The 26532-nt window shown below is 38.3% G+C and overlaps 1 protein-coding gene across 2 annotated transcripts in view; it reads left to right on the forward strand.

Moving 5' to 3' along the window:
• The window catches only part of GHR (growth hormone receptor), a 132357-nt gene that overhangs the window by 57275 nt on the left and 48550 nt on the right, over positions 1–26532 (forward strand). For both annotated transcript variants that reach the window (XM_085212789.1, XM_085212790.1), the window contains exon 3: positions 9307–9386. In XM_085212789.1, the coding sequence (XP_085068915.1) occupies positions 9317–9386 (70 nt within the window). In that variant the 5' untranslated portion in view covers positions 9307–9316. The remainder of the gene's footprint in view (positions 1–9306; positions 9387–26532) is intronic.

Below are 26532 nucleotides of genomic sequence, written 5' to 3' on the forward strand. Positions count from 1 at the left end.
GAGCTAGCTGAGAACATGACTGATAAGCTCCCTAATCTTTGCAGGCGATCACTTATATAATCTGTGAAAGCAGCAACAGAATATCTTCAAGTAATTTTATTGAGTCATTATTCTTTCTAGCATGTGAGTCCAGTCACCTGTTATCAAGTTTGATTGCAGTGCAGATATTTGCATGCAATAAATGAACTATAAATAAGGACTAATTTACACACCACAGAAATTTAAAACTGATGACTCTGTCTATTATGATATTCTGTGGTATAAGTAGTGTTGGGAAAATGAACTACGGAGATAATGATTTATCTAAGGTTGCACTGCGGTGTATAGTAGGACTTAGGAACAGTCAGACCCACTGTCTTCATTGTGAATGCTGTTTACACACTATTCAAGTGTGATTGCTTTGTGTTCTACACATTTTTGGGAAGAGATGGTATGTATCATCATGGTAGAAGGTGCTACAAGAAGGATGTGTAACTGTTGGAGTGGGTCCAGAGGAGGGCCACGAAGATTATCGGAGACCTGGAGCATCTTTCCTATGAAGAAAGGCTGAAGGAGTTGGACTTGTTGAGCTTGAAGTAGCAAAGGCTCTGGTGATGCCTCATTGTGGCCTTCCAGTACTTGAGAAGAGCTTATAAACAGGAACTAGAGTGATTATTTACACAGTCTAATAACTGTAGGGCAAGGGGAAACAGCTTTAAACTAAAAGAGAGGAAATTTAGATTAGATAGGAAGAAATTCTGCTGCTGAGAAGGTTGTCAGGCACTGGCACAGGCTGCCCAGAGAAGCTGTGATTGCTCCATCCCTGGAGGTTTTCTAGGCCAGGTTGGATGGGACGATGGACAGCCTAATTTGATGAGTGACAGCCCTGCCCACAGCAGGGTGTTGGAGCTCAGTTGTCTTTAAGATCCCTTCCAGCCTGCGCCACTCAATGATTCTGTGATCATTAGGATCTTTTGTACAAACAAAAAATCATCTTTGAAGTTACATGGCAAGGTCTTTCTAGAAATGGAAGAAGCCTTGTACATTTCAGAGATACTTGTGACACAAAATTTGCTCAGGGTAAAGGGGACTTTTGTGTAGCTCTTTGTTCTCATTCATATAGACGGTTTCTGAGCATGATCATGGTAGTGAAACTGAAAGCTATAGTTTAATCTGCAGGGCCAAGCAGTGAGTGGGAAGGTTACTGATACACTGATTAAAATTGAAAGGACCAGTTGTTAGGGCTTCTGCTTACAGGCTTTGTGAAGGTAGCATTGCCACTTCCTTCATTATGGAAGGGGATGCAGTGGGGCTGCAAGGCTGCCCAGAAGAGCTAATGGTAGTCTTATACTAGAAAAGATCCTGGTAAGGTTGTACAAATTTTTCTGTGGCTACAGTGCAATGTTCTCAGCCTTAGTCAACTCATTTTTAGCATAGTGTGTGCATCTAATGTGAGTTATGAGATCTAGCGTGGTATAGTGTTTTGTTGAATAGCCTTCTTGAAATTGGCAAGAGTATGAGCAACAGTTCTGGTGGAAGTGGAAAGATGAAGGATGAGACTCTTAGCTGCCCCTTATGGCAGGTTACTTGTCAAGTTTATTTGTAGGCATCCATTTCCTTGTGCTCTTGTGTAAAGTAGCAATGATAGGAATGGAGAAATGTGAATGCATTTGTCTGCTTTCATTACAAAAAATGTTGAATTTGCTCTAAAGTTTCACTTGATGATAGGCTTCCTGCAGGGAGGGATTTATCACATTCTTGGAAAGAGATGTACTGCCACATGCAGGCAACCTGGTTTATGCTGAGCTCTTCTGAATGTAGTGTGCTTGCAGAACTGCGTCTGTATTAATCCCTTAACACGGAGGGGAGAGATTTACATCCGCTATACTCTAGTAGTTACTATAGCTAAAGACTGTTGTATATTATTTCTGTTTACAAGATAGAGCTATATATTTATTAAGAAAGTTTTGCTAATTACTTGAGAGTTTCAGAAGAGTTAGTCTTTCTAATGGTTACAATTCTTAATCTCTTAATGCAAATGATTAGCTGTGTTGTGGCTTGTTGAGGTTTTTTTTTGATCCGCTACAGCTATATTTTGAGATGGCTGGCAATAAATTCACTGTTCTTGTTAACACACTGAGGCAGATAAATCACTAGCTACAGCAGCTCTCTACTTGTTACTCTACTGCGGGGCAGTGGTGTAAATGTAGGCAAGCTGCTTCCTTTCTTTGTGTGAAGATGGATGAAGGCACTGAGCCCACTGTAGATTGTATGGAAAACACTGTCAGAAAACATTAAAAGATCTCTTTATAATTAGATTTGAAAAATTAGCATTAAAATTGGTAATCTCATTTCTATCGTTTATTGTTTATTTGACAGGATGGTCTTAAATTTTTCATTAATGTTAGAGGGGCATGGGTCTCAGTGAGCTCTTTCAGTTTCAGATACAGTTTTGATTGACATCTGCAATCACCAGCTGCTATCTTTCTTACTCCAAAACAGACTTCCTTGGTGCCTACTTAGAAGATTAACTACATGATTTTAATCTTCACTGAACTAGTGACTGTTAAATAAGTCGCTATGTCTAGGGACTGTAAGCACATGCACACAAATTAAAAAGAAGAAAAGCACTTCTTTGTGAAGAATTTTTTCAGGACTAGTACTAATTGAGATGGCTCGAATAATGGCAGCGATATCACTGAAAATGTGATCTAGGAGAAAAGTTGTATTGAGTCCATAGAAGATAAAGTACTAGAATCAGTAAATACATTACATTTGAATTAATTCCAGTAATGAAATGAGCTGTTTTCTCTTTTTCTGTTTGGAAATGCTGGACATATTAGCCTTGGAAAAAGAGCAGCTTAGCAGCTTATGTCCAATGGCTATTGGCATAAAAGATGTTGATAGCTGCATCACAAGAATGTGTTTAATTTAAGCACAGAGGCTCTAGACATCTTGTTTGGATGGTAAATAAAAATGCTGGTGTGTTTTTAGACTACTTGTGATGGATATAATCAACTTCTTTTAATGTGAGATACTTTATCGAAGCTTTCTTCAAACTCTGTATTTGGATATTCTAATTACCAGATCTTACCAATGAAAGTAGAGGAAGAAGTTAACTGACTTTTTAAATCTTTGGATAGCAGTCTTCAGTGTGTTATTTGCTGCCTTATGAAGATGTACTTTTACAATGCTGCATGTAAAAATATAACTTTTTTTCCCCATAATAGTGTCATATGATCTCTCTCAAGTTTGCGTTTACTTAGACAATTAAGAATGGAGCTCAGGATTTTTTGTGAGGTTATGTAAACACTTTTAAAGTGTGCAGTTGTTGAAAGCAGTGAGCTACTTTTGGTAAATGCACACAGTTTATCTATTCAGACTTACATGGACCTAAAGCACCAAATCTATGGGGAATAGAGCCAGGAAACTACGCTGGTATCATGTTGCAGAAGAGAACTTCTTAGAAAGATAATTGTACTTGATATTTACTTGATCACTTGGCTGTAAGTGAAATCAGTATAAATCGTATCTTAAAACTGGTATGAATTTCAGGACACGCAAAGCTGCACTGATTTAAATGCACTTTTTGCAGACATAGCCTCTATTAAACTAGTTAGTCATTATTTGTTGACCAAGCAATTGGCAGCATGTAAAATGTGGAAGCTTTCCTGCTGCTTTCTGCAGATAACCAATGTGAATATGTGAGCACTTCGAGTCAAAAATGGCCATCTAGAAATTTGTTCTGGTACTTCTTCACTTACAAACTTTCATTTAATTCAGTATTTAAGTCAAGAAGTTCCTTAATGTCTTACAGGCTTTGTTATGTAGTCTTTAGTCTGATTAGCGGCACATGAATAATGCAACATTCAGTTGAACCATGTAATTAATTTGTCCCATCTTAATGAACTGTTAAGTAATTCCATTAGTCTAGGATAAACACAAGAGTCTTTAACCTGAGTTTTGCAGCTTTTTGAAGATATCTTCCGTGGAAGGGAAAAGCTTTGTATATGTACAATTAAAAATGAACTTCCTGCCTCCTGACAAGTGTACTCTGAGATCTGCAGGGCAAGCTTAAGTTCAAGGTGATTACAAGAAACTGAGGAAAACTGCTTGACTGTAACCAAACCTGGATTTACCTGTGGTCAGCAGAAACTTAATTATTTATTATCACTTGAGTGGCAGCAATCTCTGCCTAGAAAAGCTGAGATGCTGATTTCTTTATAATAAGAGTCCTGGAGCCTGATTGGCTATAGTTGCCCACGTGCTTGCTAGTACACTTGCTAATTTGCGAGATGTAAATTCTGGCATTTAGAGGGTGAGAATTATAGTGCCATGTTCTTGTAGTATTCTGCAATTCTTACAGCTGAATTAACCTAGAAGAGCTTTTAGTAAAAGCTCAGCATAGTGTCCAAAGTCTGGATTCATTAAATAATATGCAAGAATCTATAACCATTTGATCTGTTACCAGTCTAAGTTCGGTTTAAGTAAGAGTAATTATATGACACAGCTATCAAGGGGAAAAAGAAATCAATTCTGGTCAAGGTGTTAAAGATGTCTATTACAGTAGAGATATAAATAAATTAAATAAAAAAAAATAAATTTTGTTGAAAACTGTCAAGTTTTATCTTTAAATGGAGCTTTCGTATACTCTGTATTCCAAAATGAATAGTTTTTTATTTAAAAAAAAATAATTGTTTTTATAGATTCTGTTTCCAACTGGAATACTTACATCTGTTATAAATGCTTTAACTAACGTAGAGCTCTAATTAAGAGCATAAAATTGTCTCTATTCCATACTTTCAGTTTATTGTGAAGATATACTTCTTAATAACACCCAGATTTGCATCAAGCCATGTGTAATAACTGCAGCCTTGTGCCAGACCTTCATTCTTTCCCAGCTGTGCTGTCTGTTGTTTTTTGAGTTTGTTGGGTTGTTTTGTTTTGTTTTGTTTTGAGAAATGCGCCCTATTTGAGATATTTGTTTATTTGCGACGCATAACTTCTATTTCTGTGGTATTATGTCTTGTTCTTTTCATATCCTGGATTACCACAGACCCTAGGTGAATGTTGTGCTATTCATCCCAACTGAGGCAATCCATTATTTATGTTTCTTAAGATAGTCAAGTATATGGCACCGACAAGGACTCAATAAAAGCAGGCAATCATCCAGGCGTTGATGGTGACTCAGTCAAGCTGTAATATCAGCACGCAAGCAGAGAAGTCTTTAGGTCTGTGGCAGCTTTAGATTGTATTGCTTTGAAAGTCTTTAATTCATTTCATCTGCGGATGACTCTGTACTGTTGGCATTTAGTGAAGTGAGAGTGAGCAGGCAATGTGATTTCAGCTATGCGTATTGAGCGAAACCTGGATGAATTTTGTAATATAAGCAGGGAAAGAGGATTTTCTTTTCCTGTCGCTGATCTTGCCATGAGATAGCTTGTAAGGAATGTATGCACTCCCAAAAATAAGGTATAAAGGTATTTCCTCCCAAAAATTCAGCAAGGGTATGCACATATATTTGGTATTTGAATATATATGCTTTAGAGTGGCACAGAATTTGAGAGCCTGAATTTGCATTTGCTTCTTCTCGCGTCCACAGGCACCGTGACCTCTTGCGTGCTTGCCTGTTTGAGATTTAATGAAATGGTAACATACAAAATGGCAACGTACAAAAATGTAAATCTTCTCGGGTTAGTCCTTCATTCAGTTATGTTGTTTGGTTTGCAGCAGAGAAGCCACCTTTGGTTCTGGAATAGTTGCACATGTGTTGTTCGGCAAGCCAAGTGAAACTGAAGGAGGTTATAGAGGAAAAAAAATCTCATATTTGGAGTGCTTGGAGTACAGTGAGTTAACGGAGATGGCAAAAGCAGAAATTCCTTCTTAGGCACAATTTAATGAAGTGTAATATTTTTCTCTTCAGGTCCTTTCAGATTCAGGAGCTATCTAAACATTCCACTTCAAAGAACAGTTTTGTATATAAGTAGAACTCCTTATGATTTGCTCCAAATATCGATATTGTTATCTGTCCAGAGTAGATTATAAACTATTCAGTATGCTCTAACTAAACAATTTATTTTCTCGGGGATTTTCTTAGTCTAGCTTCCCCAGTCTGTGCTGACTGTGTTCACATCCCACTGCAGAGTTGTGTTTAAATTCACTTGTGATTGACCTTACTCCAACACAGCTATAGAAAAGGGCCAGGAATTTTTCTGTCCTTTTTATAACTCCTGGCTCTCTTTCTCTACTGCAGCAATTAGCCTTAGCTGACCTCTAGCCAAATGTTCCTGTGGTCAAATTTCAGCTGCCTTGAGGACAGTCAGCTGTTGTAATTATTTTTCTGGTTTTAGCTCTCTTCGTTCTTTCAAACTGCAGGAGTTAGGTAAGATACAGATTATTAGAATATATGCTTTAGAATAGCATGTGTTACAGGCACTGAAATTTCTTGATCTGCTCTGTAACAAGCAGTTTATTTGTGGTACTTGTCTTCCATACATGTACAGACATAATTTTCGGGAGGTTGATGTTAGGAGATTATAAAAGGTTGAGTTTGTCCTAGAGCTGATCAGAAGAGAAGAGCTGACTCTCACTAGGTTAATGTTGCAGCCTCTGAACAATACTGCTCTTGTGAGTTTGCACAAGTGTTTTAGAGGAACAACAGCGGGTTGTTTCAAAACAGATATCTGAGAACTTTCAACAAGAAAGTTGTCTAATGGTGTAGCAGATGGTGCTTCAATGGAATCTTCTCTGCAAAATCTTGTTCTGTACCACCAAAGGCAGTATCATGATGGGGCAGCTGCTTCGCAACAGATTTTCTCCCATAATCCTGTAGGCATGGTGGTACAGCTGTGCCTTGACCTCCAGAAATTCTGAAGTAGAAGACTTACTGCCTATCAGCAATGCTTTCTGTTTACATACTGGGTGCAGAGAGGATACAGACCCTAGTGCTTCACATCCCTTGCAATGCTCCTTTTGGCTGGGGAAGATCTTGGGCATGAGACCTATCACACAGGCTCTGGCAAGGAAGTGGAGTTTCCTTTTTCCAGGGCCTGTATGGAGCATAGAGGACTTTCCATGTTTTCAGATGAGAGCAGTCACTATTTTTGAGCTCGATCCTGTCTGTACTGGACATGTTCAGAATAAACCTGTTTGCTTTTTCTATTACAATTTATAACAGTTCTTTGTTAAAAATATTTATGGATTCATTTTTGCTGAAGCAGTTTCCTGATGATATCACTACATGCAGCTACGTAAACAAGAATGCCAGCATAAGACGAAGAGCAGTATTGAAGTGGGATTGTGTCTATCTGCAGCAGTGAGACCTTAGTGAAGTTTAACATAATATCTGACCTCTGGGATATGTCCAGACTCCTGGGTTAGTGCTCTAGCTGTCAGACCACTTCTCCTTGGAGGAAGCTGAGATAGCTCCTAGTTCCAGGGCACAGACAAGCCTATGGGAACCAATCCCCTTCTCATCACAGAGTTCCTTGGTATGATGTGGTTACAGAAACCAAAATTCTACTTGCAGATGTTGTCTGAATGACCAACAGTGTTGATGATTTTGTTTGGAGTTGGTTGGGTTGTAGGTTTTTTTATATGTGGGTTGTAGGTTTTTTTGTATCTGTTGTTAAGCAGGAAGAAGTAGGAGAGTTTGGAGAAGAGTGTTAGGAAAATTAGTAGATGTTGGTGGAGACAGAAGAACAGGGGAGTGTAAATAAAGGCAGTGTGGGATGTCTGGCTGTTATAGTAGAAGAGCAGAGTTGTAAATAAAGTCACGCTGTGCACACATCTGCAAAAGAGGGAGCAAAGCTTCAGGGAGAAAGTGGAAGGGCTGTGGGGATGGACTGTTCGTTAGAGTGGAAATGTTCTAAGAGGGGAGAAACTGACAAATGCAGTGAAGCATTTCTGTAGAAGATTTGTTAATAAGAGACAACAAGAATCCTTTAGTCATGAATATGGATAGAGTGGGGACTGGAAGAGCTAGATAAAAATGTAGCTGTGCTGGGATGAACCTCATGCTGTACCAACTCTGCAGGTAGGAGAGTTAGTTTGTAGTTGCTCTCTAAACTTTTACCCAATCCTGTGCTTTCCAGCAGCAATTGCCTTCCACCACTCCTCAGTTTTGCTCCACAGGCTCTCACATCAGCTCTCACACCTCACAAGCCTGCATCCCTCCAAGCTCTAAGACTTCTGCCCCTTTGGACAGAACTGTGCCTGGTGGGAAAGGGACGAGCACTGCAGCTGGGCATTCCTGTAGCATCCCCAGCACAAAAGGAAACACCTTCCAGTTTGTCTTTGCAGTTGTAGGTTAGGCTTTGCAGTGTAGTTGGAATAAATTTTCCCCATGCTGGGCTTGAAACTGGAGAATTATTGAGTAGTTTTGCTAATGAGGGTGTGAGAAATACATTCTGATTTTCCAGTTTTGTTCTAAACAGCATGAATGAGAAATCTGGCATTAGTAATAATTGCTTTTTTTTCCTGCAGTGTGAGTAATCTGTTCTCTTGGGGTGAGAAAATTAAGTAAAGCAAATTTTGTTTTAAGTTCAGTGTGAACATAGTTTTCCATGCTCAGCATGCTTGTGTCTTACAGTTGATTAAATTCAAACTTTGCTTACTCTGGTAGGACTATTTTAACAGCCAAGTTTGCTAGCACCAGTTGTTTTATTCAGTAGCACCCAGTTAAAACGTTGCTCCATAGTGGACTCAATAGTTCAATTTATTCTGCTGATCTGTTACGTCAGATGGAAAAGGAGAATGTCTTGCTGAAAATACTTCAGCATATAATCAAAGTTTGTTGTACTACTTTATGAACAAATATAAAAGTGCTATTTCTCTGTCCCCTCAGAACTGGTTTTTCACTTCATGCAGATCTAGACTCAGGAAATATTATATATGTCCTGCAAAGACAAACAGATCAGGAGAGCATGAGCTTGAAGTCTTTGTTCCCTGAGAGAGATTGTTCTTTCCTACTTTAACGTTTAACCTAGGCTAGTTGTTGGGATCCGTTCCCCTCAGGCTGCTCTGTATGGAGTGTGGTTTCTTTGGTTGCAGCCTGGAAGCAAGCTAAAAATTGACAATACTGATTTTTTTTCTTCTTTATTAAATGAACTAGTGACCCATGAGCAAATCTTCTTTTAATAAGACCTTTTACTATCTATCTCCTAATTCAAGATTAGAAGATACTGTTACTAAATATGCTGTAAACTAAATATGCTTCTAGTTTAGATTCAATCAGAAATTCAATGGAAATAGATAATAATTGAAGTGTCATGTATCCATAATAGTATTAGTTAATAAAGAAATTCTTGTTGTTCTTTGTTAATACAGAATTAGAGGTATGGATCTTCGGCATCTGCTGTTTACTTTGGCACTGATCTGTGCAAATGACTCACTTTCTGCAAGTGATGGTAAGTTTTATGATATCATTCTGTGCCTTTGTGTATGTAGAACTTCAAATACAGACTGATTTTGTATTTTATGTACCAGGACTGTGCAAGTCTCTTGATTGTGTTACCTGGATGCAAAATCTAAAAAATATGTCAGTCTTATTGTAAAGATGGTGGGTAAAACGGAGACAACAGGTTGGAAAATGAAAGAGAAGTTCATAGACAACACCAGATGTGTGGAATGCAAGCAGTCTGAATCAATGATGATGTTAGATCTTAAGGTTTTCTTTGTTCATGTGCTGAAATTATGTAAGAATTGTGTGGTGTTAATTTTTTAATTGAAACTTTTTCTTTTCTTAACAAGCATATTTAGTATATTTCCCTGATAAAAGCAGAACTATTTGAAAGTACAGAAGTACTTTAAGGCTGGGCGTATTTGATCTGAGGCCAATATGAACAAGTTGCATAAGAAATACACTTAGAAATTTTTAAGTAGAGGTTAGGAAACGGATTTGGAATGAACGTGTAAACTCAGACAGTCAGATGGCTGAGGGTAGCTAGAAGAAACCTTTTTATCCAGGTGAAGCTCTGTTCACAATTCAACAGATTGCCTTGGATTCACATCCACCTCTGACTTTCCTCAGTCATTCTCTTTCCCAAACGTATTCACCTTAACTCATCCATCTTTTGGATTTAATGTAGGGCAGGAAATTAATCCTTCCAGCTGAGCTTTCTCTGATGCTTTGACCTCTTGCAACCAGCAACGCTCTGTAGCCATTTCTGTATCACCTAGAGGCCTGCCTTGAACCTGGTTTGTCCTTTGTGGACTGATCTTTTTTTACTCATTCGGGACAAGAATTTCCTGTTAACAAAGTGGGAACTTTGTTGTTGTAATCAGACTGATCTGCTAGCACCGATTATGACTACTCCTGTAAACAAATACAGAACTGAATCTGCACTGTCTTGTTCTGGCCTTTGGGGAAAACACTCTGTTTTCCATAATTACTAATCTTACACAAACGTGTTGCTGCTTCTCCCAAAACTGCAGAGCTGCAGAACTAGTGGAGTACCCCTCCTTATCTTGTTGCTGAATCCAGTGCTAGCAGAGAAAGTCAGGGCAGCTTGATGAGTAATTTGGAAAAAGTGGAGTGGAAGCAGCTTCCAGAGCAAGCTGTAAACAGACTGATAAAATACTCAATGAAAATTTCTCATATCCCTCAGTTTATTTCCTTTTTCTTTGCTCGTTAGTTCCAATCCCGCTTAAATGTTACCGAATGGAAATTAAGATAGAGTTGCTAGTCATGCTTTGTTAGTCCTTCTGGTGTTATTTTTGGAATATGATATGAAATGAAAGGGCTGTGTAATAGTTGCCTATAATCATAACTGGTTAAATGTGTAATAATCTTTTTTCTCCCTGATATAGTTTTGCATTATTTTGGAGTAACATACTTAGCATTTCTAATTACTTGTATTTGCAGAACTATTGGAGAAATATAAGGGGTATTACTTTATTGTTAATGGGGACATTAGACTGCAATAAGATATAATTAGAACTCAGTTGATCAATTTTCAGAGAGTTCTTCTTTAAAGATCATTTATCAATAAGAGCTCAGATTGGAAAAAAACAAGTGTCTGTATTAACTTCCATGTTTATGGCTCAGATTCTTGTCCTCAGTCTTAGTAGGCATCAGATCATTTATAAAAATATCTTTTCTACTGCTAGTTAAGGCATTTTCTGTAACATCTACCAAATTTAATTTGAATCCCAAATGTAGCTGGCTGCTGAAGGCAATGAATGGATCAAGTTTTCTCTTTTGTTCTCTATTTTCATTTCCTTCTTAAAGCAGTACTTTCATTCTGCTACCTGCATGTCCCAATGGAAATGAGAGTGCCTATTTAAGAAGTGTATAAGGAAGTGTGTTTAATGAAGTGTTTGTTTTTGTATTAGGATTGGTCTATAACAACGTTAAGCCTTTATTTACTTTATTCTGTATCCTTTTCTGTCTTCAGATTTTTTAAAAGAGGAAGTTTATGATAGGAATTTGCTGAATAAAGCTCTATACTTTTTTTTTTTTTTTTTTTCCTGTTGCATAGCACTCCTTTAGTTAGGTGTGTGAAGTGAAATAAAATTTGCAAATTCCTCCTTAGTTCTGCTAAAATGTGGAAAGTTGGTATTTCTAAGTGAAATATGAGACATGTACCAGCTTCTATTCACTGTCTTTCAGAATGAAAGTCGTACAGCCAGTAGAACAAAAATGAATGTGTCCTGACTTGATCCTTTCTCCACTGTTTCTGTATGTTGCAGTACCTTCATTAAGTGGGCAAAAATAGGCTCTGCTTGGATGTAGTTTAGTGAACCAATTGATTGCTCTCACAATATATAAAAGCACACATGGGCTTTTAAATCCTTTCCAGGTGAGGTGTGGTTCAAATGTCCTAGGTAAATACCTTCACGTTATGAATAAAACTCAACCACAGTGTCACCTTTTATCTGGCAGCTTTGTCTATAGTAACTTGATTAAATAGTAATTTCTGTGAGCTTACCTCCAGAATCAGAAACATTTTAATTGTGTTCCTGTGCTTAAATCTAGGATACATGCTAACTTCATGTGTCCTGATTTGCAGTAATGCTATGAAACTGTGTGTGAAGTGACAGCACTTTGTCATCCTGAAAATAAATTTTTAACAGTAAGCTACTCCTGAGGTCCTAGCACTTCTGTGCTGAGTGTGTGGCAGATGGTTTGCTGAAAAAGTCAGACAAGGAAGTTTAACTTGAACAGGAATATGGGAGATAAAAGCATGGAGAACACCCGTGTGTCATTCTTGCATGATGTAGATGAGGTTGGTTTTTTGCCAGTAGAGTTTTCCCTTTCCCCTTTTCCCCCTTTTCCGTCTTCCCCCCCTTTTCCCCCTTTTCCTCTTTTCCCCCTTTTCCCCTTTTCCCCTTTCCCCTTCCCCCTTTTCCCCCTTTTCCTCCTTTTCCCCCCTTCCCCCTTTTCCCCCCTTCCCCCTTTTCCCCCTTTCCTCCCCTTTCCCCTTTTTCCCTTTCCCCCCCCTTTTTCCCCTTTTTCTCCTTTTCCCCCTTTTCCCCCTTTTCCCCTTTTTCTCCTTTTCCCCCTTTTCCCCCTTTTCCCCCTTTTCCCCCCCTTCCCCCTTTTTCCCCTTCCCCCCCCCTTTTTTCCCTTTTTCTCCTTTTCCCCCTTTTCCCCCTTTTCCCCTTTTTCTCCTTTTCCCCCTTTTCCTGTTTTCCACCTTTTCCCCCTTTTTCTCCTTTTTTCCCTTCCCCCTTTTCCCCCTTTTTCTCCTTTTTCCCCTTCCCCCTTTTCCCCCTTTCTCCCCTTCCCCCTTTTCCCCCTTTTCCCCCTTTTCCCCTTTTTCCCCCTTTTCCACTTTCCCCTTTTCCCCCTTTCCCCTTTTCCCCTTTTCCCCTTTCCTCTTCTCCTTTATCCTTTTTTTTCTTTTTCTTTTTCCATATGGGTGTGCCTGTTTCTGCAAACAGCTTCCAGCCACTCTCCCAGCTCATTTCTAGGTGATGAACCCTGACAATCTCACAAAGCTTTGCCCAGCACAGACTTGCTGAGACCTTCCTATAAGCTTATTTTGATGTACTACATACTGGATATGTTGCCACTGAGACTGGTTGGATCTGCAGTGACAGATTTACTGAAGAAGTTCACTTCAGAAATTGTTTGTTTTTATGGCAGCATGATATAATATTAGCAAATCTTATACCAAAGCACGTTACTGACACAGTGTACACTGACACATGGAAGGAAAGAACTGCATACTTTTGTGTCTTGAAAGTAAAGCTTATATTCAGCTGTACAAGTGCCTGTGCTTCAAGCTGGATTTTGCAGTGGGGTCAGATCCACCCTTGGCACACACTTAAATCCCATACGTGTTTCCTCCTGGCAGGAAAACTGCTGTGAGGCCAGCGGTTGGCAGGAGAACTGCATGGCATTCAGGACCAGATCTTGGACTTTTAGTAACATGTTTGCTTTCTGCTATGTCTGCTGGAGGCTTTCCATTGATTTAGTTTTCATGTTCTCCTTCTGCCAAGAGCCTGGCTTGCCAGCTGCTTAAACGGAGGCTATGGCTAGAGCAGAGTCACAGGGTGCCCACCATCACCGAGATGGAGATGCTAAATGTGGCCAAATACATCTGCTACATCAGAGCTTCAAGTGTGGGTCAGAGTTGGGCAGTTTGGAGATTTGCAGTCTCCTGCCAGCTGGACGCTGAGCCACACACAGCCCGTGTTCTGGAGATGCGTGCAACAGTAATGGCACAGCACAGGCAGAGAAAAAGTGTTAAGGTCACAATAGTGAGAAGGTAATTTTTAATGTGTGTAATTAAAGCAAAAGGCCCATTTTCACATCTCTGAAGACATGTTTGTAAAGTCAGCAGAACTACAATTCCTGAGAATTTAGGTTGTTTTGAAGCTGTGGGATTACATACTTTTGAAAATTGCAGAGCTTTGTTTTTGGGTAACAAGGCATGTGAACAAGAGACAGGAGTGATTCATGGATGTTTTGCTGACCTCTGTGCAATAGTAGTCCTGCTTCAAGGAAAACTACAAGTTTGTATACAAGTATGCACCAGCTATTTGTCTTTGAGATTAATGTAACTATGGTGTTTCAAATATGTATCTAAGCATACACTTAAGTGTTTTGGCTCAGTATAACAGCTGACATCGAAAGGGGCCGAATTGCCACAGGCAGAAGTTACAAAATGTTTAGGAAGTAAAATAAGTTTTGTCTGTTTGTTTCTTCTCTACAACTGATCGGAGCAGGTCACGTAAGGACAGAGAGGACAAACCTGGAATTAATCCCAGTTAATAAAACAATACATAAGCTCATAGTTCCAAAACTAGTTTCTTCTCAGTGAAAGAAGTAGGAAATGCCTTATATCATTTCTTTATACTAAATCAAAGTTTATTCTACACTATTACAGCTATGCTAATTCATTCTCTGGAGATTTAATGAAATGTTTGTGTTTTCTGATAGAACTGTGAAAATATTTTTGAGTAAACTGTTTTTGTTCAACAATGATTTTAGGAACTGCGAGCCTGAATTTACTGTGCCTTTTGTCTAGACTGACTTCAGAAATGAGTTTAATGTTTTGCATCACTTTTTTTTTTTTTTTTTCAGTTAGTGCGTGAAACTGTTATGCTCAAATGCTCTATTTTCCTTGTTTGTTTTTTTTTTGCAGAAGCATGATCAGTTAGTTACCCTTCTGAGACACTGAAATCCAGACTTTACTTCCCTGAAAATGTCTTTCTGATATGCTACTGTCTGCCCTCTTACTGTGCCCTGCTACTGTGCTTGAGTGCTTTGTATGTATTCCATGTCCAAACTGAACTAAGTTTAGGTGTGCTCTAGGTGTCAGAGCTACCAATTATAGAACTAGGGATCTAATCCACAGTCCATGCATAGGCTTTATTGTCATTAAAGACACTCTGGGCACCTCAGACATCTGTATGGGACCCACAGAGACAGGGTATTGTCCTGGAATACCCAGAAGCTTATTGAGCTTTATAAAAAGCTTAAGCCCAGGCATCTCCAGTGCCCCTGAACTTTATGCTTTCAGGCAACTAAATCAATTCCATCAGCTGTTCTTTTTTCTAGGGACAGTATTGATTCTCTCTGCACTGATTCTATGGGAGGTTGGATACCTAAGGATGACACTCATACATATATGAATCATATGGAGAACCTCTAGGTATCTAAAATACCTGCATGAGACTTGCAGACAGCCTATAAAACCTACAGAAGACCTGTGTCTTTTGAAGCAGATGCTGGAAAGCAGACAGTCTGAGACAGTTACAGATGTCTAGCCTACTGGATTCTGGCCTAACTTGAATAAATAGAAATATATATATAGGTGTCTGGGTGTCTGCATTTTGAACAGAGTCTCATGCTCACGTCTGCCTTAGAATATTCCTAGTTGGAAAGGACCTACAAGGATCAGTGGATCCAGTGCCTTCTCTATATGGGTCTATATAATTCTGCATACATTCTACTGTGAAATTGTGTAGCTGCTCAGCCATATGCTGTAGGTCTTCTATTGCCAGCCAAGGTGAGGAGTCTTCTTAATGGATTGAAGGGATAACTGATGTCTTCTTAATGTCACCATGAAGCTAAGTTGAAGACTGAAGTTGTCTAAAGGCATTGATTTTACTTTTGTGATGCACAGAGGAATTCTTAATCTAAGCAGTAAGGTGCAGTTGAATTGAAGCATGTTTTTGGCTGAGAAAGGGAACTTTCTATTTGTTCCTGGACCTGGGAGATAGCAAGAACTTCGTTATCTGGTTTGAAATTCTCAGTAAATATCAGTGACTCTGTGGGGTTTTGGCTGAACACATTTTGTGATTTAGGCAAACTCACATTGCAGTCAATGAAGTGACAAACCATTTGTCATACATGAACATTTATTTTTTAAATGATTTTTTTTTTTGGTGATCAGGAAAAGTTATAAATTTCTATATGTAACTATTCTAATCTTGTTTGGAGTAGGAGAGGATAATAATAGTATCATAATATAGTTGGCAGTCATTGCGTTTGTTTTCTCTTCCTTAATTCTTCTAACTGATAATTATATAAGTAATATTTTATAATAAGTAATATTATATAAGTAATAGTTATGGAATACAAACCAGAGCAGAGTTGGTGGTTAAAAAAAGTTTAACATTGCTGTCACCTTGGTGAATCCTCTTCTACAGGAACAGCAGGAGAATTGTTGAGAGTTCATATTTAAAAATAACAAGTCTTGAAACAGATTTTAAATGGGCAAAGTATTTAGAATACTCACCTTATTTTCAGAAATATTTCTGAGCAGGAAAAGTACTTCATTATGTAGTAGAAATTGCCACAGAAGCCATTCCAGGAGCCGAGATCAGGAAGCCATTGTAGGAGCCGAGATCAGGAAGCTTGGCACAGGTAAACATAATTTATACTGCTCTGATACTGCTAAGCTATTCCTGCTGGAAAGAACACTCATTTTGGCAGAGAACTAAGTAGTATTTCCATCATCACTTTCCTCTGTGATTAGGCATGGCTTTGATAACTGTCTGAAAATTTTGAGGGAAGGCCTTGAATTGGTGTGTTTCTGAGTTGCTTTCACTGCTCTTACTTCTCAGTCAGTTTGTATAACAGATAAGTATTTTATTTCGGCCAATGTGACAGTATCTAACTCTCACATGGAGAAGAAAAGATTTCATCTTATCTTTCTTCTGTGTGAATAACATACATGATTAACAAGAAGGGATTTGGGATTTGTAAGTGTGGAAAGTACATTCTGGAAATGAATTGTAGACAAGACTATCTTTTATAAGAGAACACAGAAAAGAAAAACATAGTCCTGAAATTTTCAGTTATAGTAGCCTTAAATTATGCCCATCAAAATCCATACTTAGGTTTGTAACTGAGTATATCCAGTAGTTGAAATCTGATATACATTGCAAAATACTTGTGCTTTTTGTCCTTTCCTCTAAACCACATCTGTGACTCCAGCATTTAGTGAAGAGTTTTGAGCTCTTGCTTATCTTCACTCACAAATACGCCAAAAGACCACTTTGTGATCAATCAGCTTCAGACAGACACCCTGCAAAATAACGTACATGCCAATTTTCCTGACTAGTTATCTCAGATATCTGTAACATTTCTGCTCTTGTGTAGATTTTCTTCATTGCTTCTTAGCTGCCATTGTATTTTCTTCTCTTTTAAATAAAAAATCATCAATTTCTTGTCCTCTGCTGTTTTTTGTGGGGTCATTTGCAAAAATTAGAACATCTGTAGTTAGTAGCAAGTGTAGCGAGAAGGAAAGTCAGTCATTCTATATGTCTGCTTCAGGGCTTGTAATACCAGTGTATGTCTTCTCTTTCCCAAGCAGCCAAGCCACCAATGCACACTCTGGTCCTCCTGTGAACCATGGCTGCCCTTCTTTTACCAGAGATGAGCTGCACCAAATACTGCTTGCTCAGAGTGATCACTTGTGACTTAGTTCGGGAGAATCAGTGAGGCTAGTTTGAAACAGCTTTTGCCCATAATATGCTTCTGAGTTCATGTATTTAAGGAGGAAGTTCAGATAATGGAGACAGTAAGAAAACAATTTGTTACGGTGAGGAAGATAATAATTGAGAAAATTCTTAATTAGCTTTTACTTGAGCTTTCATTTTGGTGTTACAAATGTAATTGTATTTTTTGTATGAATTATATGAAATGTTTGTAATGCGCTAACCAAATGAACCTCAGTTAATAAACTGGCATTGCATCAAGAAAAGGAAAAGTAGCCCAAGCACATAAATACTCGTATTAAAAAAGTGTATTGCATGAGCTATAATGAATCATTCTGTACAGAGGTAAATGGAGAACAAATGATTTGAGTATTATCAACTGCAACTGGAAAAATAAACTGTTACTGCACATTCATAGCGTATTATGAAATGACTATGGGAAACAAACAGTAAATATTTTTCAGGAATTCATCCAATGGTACAGTTATCATTGTGCAGTAATTTGCACTGCCAAATTTAATGTATGAGGGACTTACAGAACCAAGAGACTGTCTGCAGTGTTGCACCTTTTATTTCCATGCTATGGTCTTTAAAAGTAATAGGATCTGATCTGAAATAGAATAAAAGCATGACAGTAAAATGGAGAACGATCAGAGAACAGATCTGGTTTGTACCACTATACATGAGAAAGTGTTGTTTGACACTTCAGCACTACTTTGCACATCATTGCTCTCTTCAACCATTCCAAAGGACCAGAAGCAACGGAGAAGCATTTCAGAGCAGAAATCGCAGGGCGCCATCCTTGAGTTGCACAGAGTGTCTGTCATAAAGCTTTGTACTGGTAACCACCCTCAACAGAAACAGATAATTTTCAGGGCTGCAGTAGCACTTTCTGCGTAGCTAGGTACTTTGGCAACTAGAGCTGCCATTTTTAGTATGGTTTGGTCCAACCTAGCAGAATTCTTGATGAAATTGACTGTGACAATGCTGACAGTTTGTTTGTTTCAGATGTTAGCTGTTCCTCTAATCTTCCTAGTTATTCTCCATAGCAGTGTGCAGATACATTAGTGATCACTCACTTCCAGCGATGACGGAAAGGGGAAAGGGATAATGCTTGGGAGCTTGGTAGCTGACTGGGCCTCCACAGCAAGTTCCCCAAAAATTCTGGTCTAGGTTATTTCCTTTCACTGTTACTAGAGAAGTGCTAAGAATTAACTGTATAACAGTAGCCTAAGAATGATGCTACACGTGGTAGAACACAGACTATAAACAGGGCCTCTTTAGCTTCTGAATCTGGAGGAAGTTTTGATGTTAAACAGGACAGTGTTTCTGCCTTACTTTCTCCTTGCTCATTACAGAAATGTTCTGCATCTGTTAAACAGTAACAACAGTGATTAATTTGCAGCAGAGCTTGAGAAAACTGTCACCCTGCTGGGTATTTTGAATCCTTGCTTATGCAGTGATAATCATTTTTTTTCTTGAAGCACAATATGTGTTTTAAAAAATTATGAAAAATGTTTTACAAAGTAATTCCATGGTAAGGAACACCGTACGGTTGTAAGATAGGCTTATAGTATTGATATTTCATAGGAAGAGCCATTATTTCTGTTCACTCCTGTATTACAGTCTTATTAAGTTGGTCAAGGAGACTTACCTTGGAGTTTCAAAGAATGCAGTAGGAAATAATGACTGGGAATTTATCTTTTACATCAGCCTTGAAACTAAAGAAACGGCATGTAGCAGAATTTACACCGATTTTTAAAAAAGGCTCAAGGAAACACTTTTTAAGCAAGGGAAATTGAAATAAAATTGAAAATATATGTAAATTGGTAAATGATCAATTCCCACAGGAGAAACGTCTAAGGATATTTCCCTTATACAGTCCATAAAAAAAATAAATAGAGAAGAGCTTTTCTGCTTGGCAAGTTCCATGTTCAGATGTGACGGAACTCTGTGCAATCTTGAGTGGTGTCAAGAGAGTGAAAGAGAAGAGTGTGAGCATGTAATAGGCATCCAGGGCCTCCTGGATTCCTTCTCATCTCCATGCAAACTCTCCAGTGCTGCACTGCTGTGATGATGGAGGGCAGTTGGATAGAGGAAAGGCAAAAAGATCCACCAAGCCTGGAAAGTGTGTCCTTTGTGGGCTTTCCCTAACTCATATCCAGAATATATTCAGGGAAACATACTGAAAGGAAATAAATATATTCTTTCTTTGGTTTGGGATTTTGTTTGTTTATTATTCCTCTAGCAATGTGCGGTCTTGGCTTTAGAGACAAGGCTGACACAGGAAATTTACAAGCAAGTGTGAACTCACTTGGATCAAGAGTTCATATTTGAATCCATATATGCTGTTTATTTCTTTGTAAAGACAAAATAACCACAACAGTAACTTGCCTGGCTGGCAAACCCTGTGTGTATCATGTTTCTTTTAAAAGGCACTTACTGTTTGCCACCTGTGCCTACAATGAAACAGAAAAAACTATGTTGACATTTACTAAATTATAAATTTTAAACAACACTTAACAAAGTAAAATATCATTAAACTCTTCGATATTTTTTTTTTCCTCTAAAGAACTGAAGCACAAGACAAAGTCTAGCATAACAGTTTCACTTTGAATAGGAAATTGCAAGCATAGGGAAGTGAATGTGGGTAATAATTGTAAATGCTAACACTCCATTATTTGCTGGTAATGATCAAATAGTTAATACTCATAACTATTTCAATAAAAACACTTATGACAACTACAGTTGCTGTTGTGGAAGATTTAATTCAAACCATATGTTTTAATCTACGTGTATATATCCTGAGTTGATCTTTGCTTGCAGTGAAGTGTTTTTCTGGAATATAGAAATGGTTATTAAGGGAATGGAAATTATTAGTGGCTCAGGGCTTGGCAAGGAAATATTTTTTTTTCACATTCTTAGTGTCCATTTTCAGGGACTTCTGCAACAAAAATGGTTGCCGGCAGAATATAACACACAAGAGCTACCTGTCATAGACTACGTGTTGATATTTTGGGATTGATTTGATAAGGTGTTTGGAGGTGGAAGTCACTGATCTGACTGTTCTGCACCACTTCATTCAATTTATTTCATAAGGTAAAGGAAATATGATTAATGTATTAAAGTAAATTATATGACACTGGTGAAGAGTAAAAATATGCTGGTGTATATATAGACACATAAATTATTTTCTAGCAAGCTGTTTCATTCTCTGTTTTATTCTTCAGTGGGCTTGTAGTGGCTGGTTGTTCTTGCTAACTAGTGTAATTATTTTCGAGTGTAAATGCCTTATCTGTTTTAGGCAAAAATAACCCTCTTAACCAAGGCTGCCTCCACTTGGCTTCAAAGCTCATCCCTTCTTGCTTTGAAGATCTATTAAGCCACTTCACAGAAAAAATGCTTACATCTGGTACAATCCTCAAGTGATGAAATCGATGCAAGGTCAATATCTTACTATCTTTTTTTTTCTGAATCCTTAGCATTTGCACAACATGATGCTGTAGACATTAATCAGAAAAGCCCCAACTATCCTGTGTTGCCCATGGCACACATCTAGGGCCTTGCAAAATTAAATTGATGTCTTGGCTGGATTATGTCACGCTTTGCAGAGATAGAAAAGCAGACTTTTCAGTTCTTATTGAAAAATACCTGAAAATGCAGTCATTGGTCATTGCCAACTCAGGTTCACAAGAGGAAAGTCCTGTTTAATAAACTTTATCTCCTTTTATGATACGGCTTACTCATATAGTTGACTAAGGAAAGCCTGTTGATGTAATCTTTTTGGATTTGAGCAAAGCTTTTAATATCACTATTCACATTATCCTTCTGGGCAAAATGTCCAACAAGCAGGTAGACAAGAACATAATGTGATGGGTGAACACTTGACTAATGGGTTGTGCTCAATGATTGGTAAATGGGGCTGCAGCCAGCCACTAGAGGGGGTTCTGAAGGCTACATTTTAGGGCTAGTTCTCTTCACTGTTTTCATAAATTATCTAAATATTAGGGTTGGAGGTATAACAATGAAGTTTGTAGATAGGATTAAATTAGAAGTAGCTGTTGAGTCTTTCGAGATTAGAGAGGCCTTGCAGAGAAATCCTGACAAATTGGAGGGCTGGACAATTACGAACCATATGAAGTTCGGCAAAATCATGTGCCAGATCTTGCTCTCGGGATGTGGCAAGCCTGGATATTTGTATAGATCAGAGGATGAGAGGATGGAGAGCAGCCCTGTGGAAAGTGATCTTGGCTGACATCAAGGTAAACTCAAATCAGAAGTGTCCCCTACCAGCCAGATGGCCCAACCAACATGGACGTACAGCTAGTAGAGTGTGTCCAAAGGAGGGCTGCAAAGATGGTGGAGTGTCTAGAGGGGAAGACACAAGCAGCTGAGGTCCCTGAGTTTGTTGGGCCCAGAGCAGAAGAGCTGAGAGGAGGCCTGATGGCAGCTGCAGCTCCTCACAGGGAGTGGAGGGCAGCGCTGAGTTCTGCTCTCTGAGACAGTGACAGGGCCTGAGGGAATGGCATGGAGCTGTGCCAGGGGAGTGTGGAAGGGGGGCAGGAAAAAGTTCTTCATCAGAGAGTAGTGAGCATGGAACAGGCTGCCCTGGGCATTGATCACAGCCTTGTGCTGATGGAATTCAGTAAATGTTTGGACAGCATTCTTAGACATAGGGTTTGATTTTTGAGTGGTCCTGTGCAGAGCCAGACGTTGGGCTTGGTAATCCTTTTGAGTCCCTTCCAACTTGGGATATGCTGTGATTATGTGGGTCCTGGGGGATTCTTTGGCTCTCACAGCTGGAGCTGTTCATCTTCCTGTTTCTGTGAAAGGTAATTAATTAAGTAGAGTTATATATATTTCTACAGAAATACTTTAATAATATTGCAGAACCTTCCAGAATGAGACTTCACATTAAGACAGATAGCAAATATCAAACTGCTGGAATTTAATGTGCTTATCCCAAATATCTAGCTGCTCTTTTTCTATCTACTGTTGCCAGTCCATGTATACTGCTAGTTGTTTGATGCAGGTTTTTCTCTGAGTTGCTCTTTGTTTGCTCCACCAGTCAAGAAGTATGTGTTTTTTTATCATGAGGAGCACGCTTTACAGAATTTGGCCTCCTGGTCATATTTGCCCATGGTGCAATCTTGTGAATGTTTTGTTGAGATAAGTGCTTGACAGCTTCCAGTTAGTGTTCTGCAGGAGGTGAGGGATTCTTTCCAAACATGCTGACCACCTCAAAATAACTGTATCTTCCTTACAGAAGCCTCAACCTGACCTATTATCTTATTCTAACAGAACAGCAGCTTTACAGCTGGCTGCATCGTTTTATCATGATGGTAAACTTAAAGAGCAGTTCAAGTTCCAGTTACAGAAAAAACTGTGTAGGGATTATATCTTTCATGTTTGTTCTGTGTTTTTCAACTTTGTAACAGAAGGCTTATTGTAAGTTATTGTTAAACTCTGTTTTACAGTTATGAGATCTTGTTACTGTTGAAATTAAACGTTTTTTTCTTTCCGTTTATTTAGTCAAAATTTCAATTTTTCTTTAGGCTCTGTTTTTTTTGTTTGTTTTTTTTGTTGTTGTTTTTGCTTGGAGAAGTACCCACAGTTAATGTCTTGCTACTTAATTACATTATGTACCTTGGAAATTCCTTAAGGAACACAAATTAGAACCATGAAAAAAGTTTCCTCTTCCTTGGGTTGTACATCTCAGCAACTTGCAAAAATGTGTGAAATATAATTAAAATCTCCAGTAATCCTAAGATACCTGTGTATAGATAATGACTTTATAGAAACATTGTTTTTCCTAGTCATACCTATCCCTTTAAGAAACGAGTATTAGACTTAGGATGTGGTTCTTAACCTCCTTTAATAAAAGAAGCAAGAACCAAAAAAAAAAAAAAAAAGAATAGCTTACATGGATATTGCTTGTAGATTTAAGCAGAGATAGGCTCTGTTGTTCTAGTTGCCTACAGAAATCCCGTTGTGTAGTCAATTACATTTATGAAAAGCCACTATAATCATCTAACAGATAACATTTGTAAGAGCTGCAGATATTTCTCTTTTACTATAGTTAACTTGCCCTGACTTTTTAAAAGGGTGGGGAAATCGCACAGCATTTCCTCCGTGTTAGCATAGATTTTGATTACGTAGGATAGAAAGATGAGAATTTTGGAAAAATGCACATGAAGAATTTCTCCTTCTTTTAAATCAGAACAAAGCTTAGATCATAGATAAGTATTAAAATACGTAACTCCATTTTTGGGATGTCTGCAGCACATATGTGTCAGTTGGAGGAACAGAGCTGGCCTAATCAAATCCTTGCAGAACACTGTGCAGGCTGCCAAAGCTGTATTTCACTCATTTTTATTTATTAATGGCATTTAGTTCAGTGCTAAAGTGCGAGTGAAATTTGTTTTATTAATTAAGCCTATTTATTGTTTCATTGTTGTTTTATTAGTTAGGTGGCTCATCTGAAATTAACCTTTTTTGTTGCTGTTTTCTGGAGGAAATGTGCTTCAATTACCAGAGTTGTCTCTATCAGACATACCTGCTATGTCTGAAAGATAAGCCACAAAAACCTCAGCCCTTCAGATGAAGCGGGAGCACGTTTACAGAGAAAGATGAGCTTCCAGATACACTTGTTTGTCCAATAGCAGACAAAATCCTGAAACTCTAGGAAGAGTAATAGTTCTGTAAGAGAGGCATTGGTCTGAGCAAGCTTTCAACATCTATCTGCACCACAGAAATTCTTTTGTTGATAAGAGAATATATCAGTTAATATATATATCCTAGTTAACATCAGTTTCCCAACTATAAAGTAAGAAGACACTTTGAGAATAAATTCCTTAATTGGTTCAAGTTGATCAGATGTTATGGTGATGAAACTGCTGAAGTTATGCAGTATTGCCTGTCAACAGCACTGCATTTATTGTGCAGAGGAAAACGGTACAAAAATGTATGTATTCTGCCAACACCATTGAAGCAGGCAGGCTGTCTCCTTGTTCAAGGCAAGAGAAGGCAGCTGTGTGTTTATCAGCAGGTAGAAGATAGCACTAGCTAGCAGAGAAAGCACTGACATTACCCCCAGCACATTCTTGATTTCTGCATAAATCTGTGTACTTGGAGAAACGCTACTTTTCTTCCTACAAGCAAGGATTTGTACCAACGTGAGTCCATAACTAATTGTTACCATGGGAAACTATGAAATGGCCACCCACACACTTATTTCTGAATAGAGCTTATGTTCATACGTGTTCGTCAATCTTTGTGTACACAGCATATATATATATATTTTGCCCAATGCGGTCAAGTTGGAATAAAAAAAACTTTGATTTTAAAGATTTTGACAACATCAACAACACCTGGAACACTTTGTGGGGTTGCTAAAGTTGCAGGGATTCCCTGGGTGCCACTTGATGTTTCTTCTATTCACTGATGTGCTCAGAGCATAGACACAACCAGTTGTGTGAAATTTTCCCTTTCCAAACTTCAGCTGTTACACAGTGACCCTCCAACCTTTCCCCCTGCTGAATAATGTGATCCAAAAATAAAAATGGAAATGGAGCTTTCCAAAGAAGACAGCATTTTGTTTCAAATAATGAACCTATTTTCCCCCTTCACTTATACACTGAAAAGGCTGCATTGTCCTGTCTGAAGTTTTCTAAAACACTTTTTCAGTGAAGAGACGAACAGAGACGTGGAGACGAACACCAAATTTAGAATATTTCCACTCAGATGAGTAAAGTGTGGAGAAGTTGTAAGTGACACAGGCACCACGGTGGCAGGCAGTGACTACAGAGTCTCTGCTGGGATATGAGAAGGGGATGCTGCTGCATGTGGTTTCTACTAACCAGCAGCTGCCTGAAGAAGATGCTTGTACATGTATTAAATCTTTAATGTGTTACATTTGACCTTTTTCAAGCTGCCTGCTTTTTCATAGCTTTTAGATGTGCTGTTGAAGTCAGGCTGCTTGCTAACAAGCTGCATCAAAAAATCGTTAGGGTCAAGAGGCATAATTGTTTCTGTTTGTCAACAGAGCAGACAAAGAACTTCTGTAAGTGTAACTGCACTACAGACCTTTTAGAGAAAATCTCTGTGACACAGGTTAAAACGTATTGATGAAATGTTATGGGAAAAGCTGCACTGTCACTGGCTGAGCTGCACATTTGCTTTGGATTGTGAATTTGGCACTGTCTTCTCAGGCAAGAGAAGCACCAGCAGTAGAGTACAATGCTTGGCTTCCTTCTTGTCTTCAAAACAGCCTAATCTGCCAAATTCTTGCATGTAAAAAATACTGACTAGATTAATATAAATGTCAATTATAACACTGTTTAGGACAGCAAGCAAACACTTGTTCCTGTCTGACATCTCTGTGTTGTGTGTGAGCACCTTTAGCACCAGCATGGCCTATCGTAAATCAAGGACTGAGCTCCTTGTGTCACGTAAGCATGGATGGATCTTACTGATCTTTTAAGTGTGAAGCCTTTTGTCATTTATCAGCTTGATTCCTCTCTTTTTTTGTTTTTGGAACTTTTCTAATCTGAAATGATGAAGATTGTACCTATTATTGATCTAATTAAATTATGATGGATGCACTGATATAGCCATAGAATTTCAAGGATGAGATCGCTATAGACAGATGGAGTATTAATGGGAATTGGAGAAGTGACATTCCTCTAATTGCTTTGCTGTTTGTTTTCTTGTATTTCCTTAAATTACAGCTTAAACAGACAGTTCTTATATCAAACTAAAGTGTTTTATCAGTTGTTATGACATTAACCACTAATGTTGAAAGTGAAAACAGCAAATTAAATATCTCAAGAGTCTGACTAATGTGCACTACCTAGCTTTCCAGGTCTGAGTAATTTACTAACGGATAAAGGATATTACTAAAAGAATGTGAGTGTAAGAACTATTTTATAAAAGTTTTACTCCTTTATTCTTAAATAAAATTAAGAATTAGCTAAGCCAAATTGCCTGAATGCAGGCGGAAGATAGTTCAAGCTACAAAGACATTAATGATCTTAGAGATTATCTTTGTAAATGAAACATCAATATATCAAATTTAAAAGAATATTTTGATGTGTTTCATCCCTCAGAAGAAAAAAAAAAAAGTTTGTCTATCTGTTTATTTGTATTTTTGACATT

This window comes from Meleagris gallopavo, chromosome Z (assembly GCF_905368555.1).
Source record: "Meleagris gallopavo chromosome Z, MGAL_WU_HG_1.1, whole genome shotgun sequence".
NCBI classification, from domain to species: Eukaryota; Metazoa; Chordata; class Aves; order Galliformes; family Phasianidae; genus Meleagris; species Meleagris gallopavo.